Source organism: Crocuta crocuta, unplaced genomic scaffold, assembly GCF_008692635.1.
Source record: "Crocuta crocuta isolate KB4526 unplaced genomic scaffold, BGI_CrCroc_1.0 scaffold1, whole genome shotgun sequence".
Lineage (NCBI taxonomy): Eukaryota > Metazoa > Chordata > Mammalia > Carnivora > Hyaenidae > Crocuta > Crocuta crocuta.
In genome coordinates, this window is record NW_027527930.1 from 7014782 (window position 1) to 7025628 (window position 10847).

The following is a 10847-nucleotide window of genomic DNA, read 5'->3' on the forward strand; positions in this document are numbered from 1 at the left end:
TTACCTGTACTACAAGCGTTTTTCTATCTTCGCCTATGGAATCATCTTTTTCCTTTTCCTTCTTTCTGCTTTGGGATTTTTTAGATAAAGAGATATTTCTGGCATCTTTCTGTACTTTTAACTGAAGTTCCTGAGAAAACCTACATAAAAATACATTTGTCAATACAATAAAAGTGTAGAGGCACCTGGGTGACTCAGTGGGGTAAGCCTCTGACTTCGGCTCAGGTCATGATCTCGTGGTTCATAAGTTTGAGTTCCTTCGCTGCTTGCATGCGCTCTCTCTCTTTTTCAAAAATAAACATTAAAACTTTTTTAAAAAAATAAAATAAAATTATATAAGACAGATAAATCCAGAAAAAAATCATTTTCAAGACATTTTCTTAAAATTGAGTATTAAACTAGAGTATGTTATTTAAAATGAGAAAATTTATTGGGGCACCTGGGTGGCTCAATCAGTTAAGTGTCCGACTTCAGCTCACACCATGATCTCATGGTTCATGAGTTTGAGCCCTGGATCAGGCTCTATGCTGACAGCTCTGAGCCTGGAGCCTGCTTGGGATTCTGTGTCTCCCTTTCTCTCTGCCCCTCCCCGACTCGCACTCTGTGGCTCTCTCTCTCAAAAATAAATAAACATTAAAAAACATTTTTTTAATGAGAAAAAGTATGGCCTAGATTAGCAGGTCTCAAAAGGTAGTCTGTAGAACCCTGGGAATCCCTGAGAACTTTTTGGGAGGTTCACAAGGTCGAAGCTATTCTTCCCTTAATAGGAAGATGACTGCTTTTTCTCTACATTAACACTGGCCCTGATGGTGTGAAAGCAGTGGTGGGTGAAACTGCTGGCACCTTGCCAAGGACTGAAGCAATGGCACCAAACTGTACTAACAGTTATTATGTTCTTCATATACATATACACATTCTCAGTTAAAAAAAAAAAAGGCAGTTTTGCTTAAGAATGTCCCTTATGAAATAATAAAGAAGTATTCATTTATTAAATCGAAACCTTTGAACACAAGCCTTTTTTTATATCTTGTGTGAAAGAAGGGGATATGTGTGAAGCGCTCCCGCTATGAGCAGAAGTGCGATGGCTGTCTTAAGAAAAGGAACTGTGTTATTGTTTGAGATACAAACTCAACTAGCTGCTTCTTCCATGCGACATTTTTTACTTGAAAGAAAAGATAACAGAAAACTACAGTTATTCAGACTTGGAGTATTCTGCAGACATTTTCTTTTGAAAAATGAACAAAGGAAAACAACTGACAACATTTATGTTAATGATAAAATTCAAATTTTTATGCAAAATTAGAATTTCTGTTAAACTTGTGCCAGTAGTGTGGCCGTAGCCGATTCCCAATACTTAAAAAGACTTTTCTGATGAGACAGAATGTGACTTTTTGATACTATCTAATGAAATATGTTACCATTTTAATGATCTACATTATTTAGCAAAACAGTATTTTCCTAATGACTAATAATGATGTCACAAAAGTACACAAGGCTAAAAGATCTATTCAAAGTGCAAGAAGATAGATAAGTGGATTTTGATGTCACAGGGTAAAGGAAGTTCACTGATATGTTTCAGATTCCACAATACAACCAACCCTTAAGAAACTACTACTGCCAAGTTTTGGCATAGTATCAAAATTTTGGTTATGGAATCAATAAAGAATACCCACAATCAGCCAAAAGGGCTATTAACATACTCTTCCATTTTCCAACTACATATGAATATGAGGCCAAAATTTCTTTGTAGATCTCAATCAAAACAACATATCACAACTAACTGAATGCAGATGCAATATGAGAACTGAGGTATCTTTCATTAAGGTAAATACTAAATAGATTTGGAAAAATAGAAAGCATTGTCATTGCCACTCATCTCACTATTTTTGGTTTTGTAAGCTGCACTGATGCCAGCAGCTAACACAGCACAAGAGACCTCACCGGCAGCTCTGGTACTCACAAGTTCGGCACATCAAGGTCCCAGCACAGCACTGGAGACAGTGTCACATGACTGGGTGTGGTGTGAGTACAGTGGCAACAGGAGACGGTACCTTTGCAAATGCATCCGTACCCAAGATGAGGACATCACACTCGTAGCAACACACAAATCAGTGACCTGAGTGGTAGATGTCCCCCATAGGGAGACAGAAAGAAAAGCATGATGTAACTCCTTCATGAAAACCAAGATCCCTAATTTAGTGAATGCAGGGGACCACTCCTAGGAACTGCATTATTGCTAAGGCTGAATAGAGGTAGGGTGGTAAATATTTAAGATCATCTAAAAGCAGGTGTGTACTGAAATAAGAGAAATACCCTTATTTTAACTCTAGGTTGGGACATCCTGGAAAACATGAGCCTATACTATACCTCTCAGCAAATCCATCCATATGAAAGAAATCATGGTGCAGGAGCTCAGCACAGAAGGGTCTTTTGTCGGGGTCAATATGCAAGCATTTCTGGAAAACCAAGGAATACATACAGCTTATATGAAAGAAAAATTGCCTATATTTAAATTTCTAAATATAGAAAAATAGAAAATCACTCTTTATAGTCAATGAACTTTAAAAACATAATAAATGATAAAGAAAAAAATACACATCTAGACAATGACCACTAATGGTTGCTAATATCACAAAAAGAAAGACTATCAGACATGTAATGTCTCTAGATGGAAATATACAAACCTCTTATGGCATGGTCTTGCCAATCAACCTGATTCTGATCAAGTTCTAGCTCTAGTTTATAAGAAATACAAGACAGAGGAGCATATTAAAATATACTATGTGGATAATTCTAAGGGTCAAACAACCTACTCTCTCTAACAAATAAATGGCAAGGTTTAAACAAAAATGAAAAGAGATAAAGATGAGCTTGTAAATTAAGATATATCAACCAATTGTGATCTATAGAATCTATAGACTTCATGTAGATCCTACTTCAAACTATAAAAACAAATTATGAGAAAATCAATGAAATTTTGAGCACTGCTTAGATGTTTTTTAATATTAAGGAACTATTATAAATTTTTAAAATTTAAAGGCCTTGCAGAATGGAAGGGAAAGGGCCTATTCTGTGTACATCACTGTGTTAGATACTTCACACAGATTATTTTATTTTAATGCAAGTCTTGTTCTGATTTATTAGAACCACTTAATGTTAGGAAAAATGGAAGAAACTCAATAAATAGCTTTAAATTAACAAAAAAATTTTACAAATGATTATGGTATTTGTAAGTAAAGTAATATAATATCTGGGATTTACTTCAAAATGCTACCAAAAACAAAACTGAGGAGGGTGACTACAGGTAAAAGAAGACTGCCAAAAAGTTCATCGTTGCAGCTAGATGACAAATACACAAGGTTCATTGTACTACTATTCTTTCTATGTTTCTATGTTTAAAATTTTCTGTAATAAAATGTTTAAAAGTTATAGAATTCTATTATAAGGGACATAAATTGGATTATAGTTTTACCTTAATTCCCTTTAAATCTCTACAGACAGATCATAAAGCTGGTCTCAATGAAAACTTTTTAAATCTGTTAGAAGATTACATAGAAAAGTAGAAATGTATCCTTCTAAGAACTTCTTATAATTGTTTATGAGCTTAATAAACTTTTATTAATGAATTATTTAAAAACTTAAAAAGCAAAAAATATCTTGAGTAAATGTAATATGATTTTGGTGTTTTAGATATACTGCACTTATTTTATCAATATTTCAGAACCGTCCTACTTATAAGAATTTTTTAAGCTAACAATTCCAAAGTGTCCAGTGAGAATTTCCCTAATATATTCCTCAACTACAAGGCAAAGGTGATGATCATTTGTAAATTAGCTTCAGCAAATCTAGTGGCTAAGCATAAGCCTCCTTAGGTCATGATCCTATCCCCTATACATTAATAATGTGCTAGCTCTTGGGGTGCCTGGGTGACTCAGTCAGTTAAGCTTCCAACTTTGGCTCGGGTCATGATCTCGCAGTTTGTGGGCTCAAGCCCTGCATCAGGTTCTGTGCGGACAGCTAAGAGCCTGGAGTCTGTTTTGAATTCTCTATCTCTCCCTCTCTCTGGTCCTCCTTCTCTCTCTCTCTCTCTCTTTCAAAAATAAATAAACATTAAAAAATAATTTGTTAGTTCTTTACCTTTTTTATTTACTTATCCTAATTTTCTTCTCTTTTCCACTTATCAGACTTGCATTTCAAATGTTAAACATTAAAAAGATCCTATTATGAGAATGTTTTCATACTTAAAACATGCTACATAATGCTAAATGGTTTCTTAAAACAAATAAAATTTTCAGGCCTTGGGGTACCTGGGTAGCTGAGTCGGTTAGGCATCCAACTCTTGATTTTGGCTCAGGTCATGATCTTGCAGTTTGTGGGTTTGGGCCCTGCATCCGGCTCTGTGCTGACAGTACAGATCCTGCTTGGGATTCTCTCTCTCTCTGTCTCTCTCCCTCTCTCTCTCTCTCTGTTCCTCCTGACTTGTGCTTGCTCTCTCTCTCAAAATAAATAAACAAAATTCCTTTAAAAATTCTTTTCAGGCCCTTCTCTCTGAAGATCTCCCTGCCAAATTATTTAATTTTTTAAACTCTTAATGTACAAATATTACAGCCACCAGGGCCCAAATGCAGTGCACTGGCATTGTGGCATGGATATATACCTCCTTTTAATGTGCCAGTAATTGGTATGACGTCCCATACCAAAATGTCTTATGAGAAGAAATAGAGATGAACAATAAAGTGATAGCCAGTTCCCCCTCTACTCTACAATCGGGGAGAAAAAACTTTCACCCAAGGACAAATCAGGGTTACTCCAATGAACAAATCGAAGCACACCTGGTGGAAGGTCCAAAAACTCACCACTACAAGCAAGGAGGAGCTCTGCAGAGGACTGACCAGTGGGACAGAGCAGTCAACACGCAACAACAGAGTGTATGCAACACATTCTAAAAACACTTCCTGAAGTGTCAGGCCCTGGACAGTGTATGACCCTTTTTAATATAATAGTACTCACAGATGCAGGACACAGAACAAGCTATTAAACATATAAAAGACAAAAACCTAGCCAAAATGATGAAACGGAAGAATTCTCCTCAAGAGAAAATCCAGGAAGAAATGACAGCCAGAGAGTTGCTCTAAACCGATATAAACAGTATATCTGAATAAGAATTTAGACTAACAGTCATAAAACAAATAGCTGACCTTGTAAAACGCATAGAAGACAGCAGAAAATCTACTGCTGCAGAGATCAAAGACCTAAGAAATAGTCACTAAATTAAGAAATGCTATAAATGAGATTCAAAATTAACTAGATACAGTGACAGCAAGGATGGAAGAAGCAGAACAGAGAACAGGTGAAATAGAAGATACAGTTATGGAAAATGATAAAGCTGAAAAAAAAAGAGGGAAAGGAAATTATTAGATCACGAGGGGAGAATTAGAGAGGTAAATGATTCCATGAAATGAAATAATAACCCTATCACAGGAATTCCAGAAGAGGAAGAGTGAGAGAAAGGGGCAGACGGTTTATTCAAACAAATTATGTCTGAGAACTTTCCTAATCTGGGGGAGGAAACAGGCATCTAAGACCAAAAGGCACAGAGTACTCTCTTCAAATCAACAAAAACGACATATCATAGGTCAACACCACAACATATCATAGTGAAACTGGCAAAATACAAAGATAAAGAGAGAATCTGAAACCAGGTATGGACAAACGGGCTTTAACCTACAAGGACAGACACATAAGGGCAGTAGCCGACCTGTCCACTGAAACTTGGCAGGCCAGAAAGGAGTAGCAGGAAATATTCAATGTGCTGAATAGGAAAAACATGCAGCCAAGAATCCTTTACCCAGCAAGGCTGTCATTCAGAACGGAAGGAGAGATAAAGGCTTTCCCAAACAAACAAAAACTAAAGGAGTTTATGACCACTAAATCAGACATGCAGGAGATCCTAAGGGGGACTCTGTGTGTGGAAAACAGCACAGACTACAAAAGATCAGAGGCATAACCACAAACATGAAACCTACAGATGGCACTAAATCTATATCTTTCAATAATCACTCTGGATGTAAATGGACTAAATGCCCCAAACAAAAGACATAAGGGTATCAGAATGGATAAAAAAAACAAGATCCTTTCTCATTGCCATGTAGTATGAAATCTGGCCATGTGTAGCAACATGGATGGACCTTGAGGGTGTTGCTGAGCAAAATAAGTCAGGCAGAGAAGGACAAATATCATATGTTTGCACGCATAGGAGGATTAGGAGGAACTTAACAGAGGACCATGGGGGAGAAGAAGGTGAGAAATGGTGGGGGAGAGGGAGAGAGGCAAACCATGAGACACTCTTGAATGATGAGAACAAACTGAGGGCTGATGGGTGTGAGGGGGCAGGGGGTAGATGGGCATGGAGGAGGGCACTTGTGGGGATGAGCACTGGGTGTTATATGGAAACCAACTTGACAATAAACTATTTGTAATAAAAAAAAGAAAAAGAAAGAAAGAAAACATTTTTAAAAAATTAAAAAAAAAAAAGATCCATCTATGCTGCCTACAAGAGACTCATCTTAGACCCGAGAATACCAGCAAATTAAAAGTGAGGGGATGGAGAACCATCTATCATGCTACTGGAAATCAAAAGAAAGCCAGAGTAGCCATACTTATAGCAGACAAACTAGATTTTAAAACAAAGACTGTAACAAGAGTTGAAGAAGGGCATTATATCAATTAAGGGATCTATCCATCAAGAAGAGCTAACAATTGTGGGGCACCTGGGTGGCTCAGTCAGTTAAGCATCCAACTCTTGATTTTAGCTAAGGTCATGATCCCAGGGTCATGGGATCAAGCCCCACATTGGGCTCTGTGCTGACTGTGCAGAGCCTGCTTGGGATTCTCTTCCTGTCTCTCCCTCTCTTTCTCTCTCAAAATAAATAAACTTAAAAAAGAAAACAAAGAAGATCTAACAATTATAAATGTTTATGTCCCCAACGTGGAGCTCCCAAATATATAAACCAATTAATCACAAACATAAACAAATGTATGAATAATAATACTGTAATTGTAGGGGACTTTAATACTCTACTTACAGCAATGGACAGATCATCTAGGCAGAAAATCAATAAGGAAACAATGGCCCTGAATGACACATTGGACCAGATGGACTTGACAGATGTATTCAGAACTTTTCATCCTAAAGCAGTAGAAAACACATTCTTCTCAAGTACACATGGAACATTCTCCAAAATATACCACATACTGGGTCACAAAATAGCCCTAAACAAGTATAAAAAGATTGAGATCATACCATGCATATTTTTAGATCATAACACTGAAACGTGAAATCAACCACAAGAAAAAATCTGAAAAGCCCCCAATTACATGGAAGTTAAAGAACATCCTACTAAAGAATGAATAAGTCAACCATGAAATTAAAGAAGAAATGTAAAAATACATGGAAGCAAATGAAAATGAAAACACAATAGTCCAAACTCTTTGGAATTCAGCAAACGCAGTCCTAAGAGGAAAATGCACTGCAGTTCAGGCTTATCTCAAGAAGCAAGAAAGGTCCCAAATACACAGCCTAACTTACACCTAGAGGAACTATGAAGGCAGCAGCAAAGAAAGCATAAAGTCAGCAGAAGAAAAACAATAATTATTAGGGCAGAAATAAACAATATAGAATCCAAAGGAACAGTACAACAGATTAATAATCTAAGAGATGGTTTTCTGAAAGAATAAACGAAACTGATAAACCCTTGCCAGATTTCTCAAAAACAACAACAACAACAACAACAAAAAAGAGGACCCAAATAGATAAAATCATGAATGAAAGAGGAGAGATCACAACCAATACCACAGAAATACGAACAATTATTAGAGAATACTATGAAAAATTATATGCCAACAAACTGGACAATCTGGAAGAAATGGACAAATTCCTAGACACTCACACACTACCAAAACTCAAACAAGAAGAAATAGAAAATTTGAACAGACCCATAACTAGCAAAGAAATTGAATCAGTTATCAAAAATCTCCCAACAAATAACAGTCCTGGCCAGGTGGCTTCCCAGGGGAATTCTACCACACATTTAAAGCAGAGTTAATACCTATTCTTCTCAAACTGTTCCATAAATAGAAATGGAAGGAAAGCTTTCAGACTCATTCTATGAAGCCAGCATTACCTTGATTCCAAAACCAGACAAAGACCCCACTAAAAAGGAGAATACACATAAAGATCCCTGATGAACAAGGATGTAAAAATTCTCGACAAGATACTAGCAAATTGGATTCAACGGTACATTAAAAGAATTATTCACCATGATCAAGTGGGATTCATTCCAGGGCTGCAGGGCTGGTTCAATATTCAGAAATCAATCAACATGATACATCACATTAATAGAGGAAAGGATAAGAATCATAGGATCCTGTCATTAGATGCAGAAAAAGCACTTGACAAAATACAGCATCCTTTCTTAATAAAAACTCTCAAGAAAGTCAGGATAGAAGAAACATACTGAAACATCACGAAAGTCAGATGTAAAAGGCCCACAGCTAAGATCATCCTAAATGGGGAAAAACTGAGAGCTTTCCTCCTGAGATCAGGAACACAACAGGGACATCCACTCTCTGTTGTTTAACTAGTGTTGGAAGGCCTACCTTCAGCAATCAGACAACAAAATGAAATAAAAGGCATCCATATTGGCAAAGAAGTAGTCAAACTTTCACTCTTCAGAGATGACATGATACTCTACGTGGAAAACCCGACCACCAAAAAACTGCCAGAGCTGATACAGGAATTCAGCAAAGTCACAGGATATAAAATCAATGTAAAGCAATCATTGGCATTTCTATACATCAAGGATGAGCAACAGAAAGAGGTATCAGGGAATCAATTCCATTTACAATTGCATCAAAACCCATAAAATACCTAGGAATACACCTAACCAAAGAGGTAAGAGATCTATACACTGAAAAGTGTAGAAAGCTTATGAAAGAAATTGAAGACACAAAGAAATGGAAAAACATTCCCTGCTCATGGATTGGAAGAACAAATATTGTTAAAATGTCAATTGTATTTAAAACAATCTACACATTCAATGCAATCGCAATCAAAATTGCACCAGCATTCTTCACAGAGATAAAACAAACAATCCTAAAATTTGTATGGAACCACAAAAGACCCTGAATAGCCAAAGTAATGTTGAAAAAGAAAACCAAAGCTGAAGGCATCACAATCCCAGACTTTAACCTATATTGCAAAGCTGTAATCATTAAGACAGTATGGTATTGACACAAAAACAGACACACAGACCAATGGAATAGAATATAGAACTCAGAAATGGACCCACAAGTATACGGCCAACTAATCTTTGACAAAGCAGGAAAGAGTATCCAATGGAAAAAAGACTGTCTCTTCAGCAAATGGTGCTAGGAGAACTGGACAGCAACATGCCAAAGAATGAAACTGGACCACTTTCTTCCACCATATACAAAAATAAATTCAAAATGGATAAAAGACCTAAATGTGAGACAGGAAACCATCAAAATCCTACAGGAGAAAACAGGCAGCAATCTCTTTAGCCTCAGCCACAGCAACTTCTTACTTGACATGTCACTGAAGGCAGGGAAATAAAAGCAAAAATGAACAATTGGGACATCATCAAGATAAAAATCTTCTGCACATCAAAGGAAACAAAGAAAACTAAAAGGCAACTGATGGAATGGGAGAAGATATTTGCAAATGACATATCGGATAAAGAGCTAGTATCTAAAATCTATAAAGACTTTATCAAACTCAACTCTCAAAAAAAAATAATCCAGTGAAGAAATGTGCAGAAGACACAAGCAGACACTTTTCCAAAGAAGACATCCAGATGGCCAACAGATATAGGAAAAGATACTCAACACCACTCATCATCAGGGAAATACAAATCAAAACCACCATGAGATACGACTTCACACAAGTCATAATGGTTAAAACTAACAACTCAGGAAACAACAGATGCTGGTGAGGATGTGGAGAAAGGGGAACCCTCTTCCACCGTTGGTGAGAATGCAAACTGGTGCAGCCATTCTGGGAAAACAGTATAGAGGCTCCTCAAACAATTAAAAATGGAATTACGTTATGACCCAGTAATTGCACTACTAGGAATTTATCCAAAGGATATAGAAGTGCTGATTCCAAGGGGCACATTCACCCCAATATTTATAGCAGTGCTATCAACAATAGCCAAATTATGGAAAAAGCTCAAATGTCCATCAGTTTAATATATATAATTTAATAAATATATATATATATATACACACACACACACATACACACACACACACTGGAATACCATTTGGCAATGATAAAGAATGAAATCTTGCCATTTGCAACAACACGGATGGAACTGGAGGGTATTACAATAAGCAAAATAAGTTGGTCAGAGAAAGACATCACATGACATGATTGCATTCACATGTGGAATCTGAGAAACTTAACAGATGATCATAAGGGAAGGGTAGAAAAAATCAGATAAAACAGAGAGGGAGGCAAACCATAAGAGACACTTAAATACAGAGAACAAACTGAGGGTTGACGGGGGTGGGGAAAATGGGTGATAGACAGTAAGGGGGGCACTTGTTGGGATGAGCACTGGGTGTTCTATGTAAGTAATGAATCGCTGGATTCTACTCCTGAAGGCAAGACTACACTGCATGTTAACTAACTTGAGAATAAATTAATTTTTAAAACCCAAAAACTAAAAGCAATATTGGGGGACCTGCCTGCCTCATTCAGTGGAGCATGCGACACTTGGTCTGGGGTTGTAAGTTTAAGTCCCGTGTTAGACATAGAGCCTACT

The 10847-nt window shown here is 36.8% G+C and overlaps 1 protein-coding gene across 1 annotated transcript in view; it reads right to left on the bottom strand.

The window, feature by feature from the left end:
- The window catches only part of CDKL2 (cyclin dependent kinase like 2), a 48685-nt gene that overhangs the window by 11511 nt on the left and 26327 nt on the right, over positions 1 to 10847 (bottom strand). The window contains exons 7-8 of the mRNA XM_077750371.1: positions 2368 to 2456; positions 5 to 140 (exon numbers count right to left, since the gene is read on the bottom strand). Coding sequence (XP_077606497.1) covers positions 5 to 140; positions 2368 to 2456 — 225 coding nt within the window. The remainder of the gene's footprint in view (positions 1 to 4; positions 141 to 2367; positions 2457 to 10847) is intronic.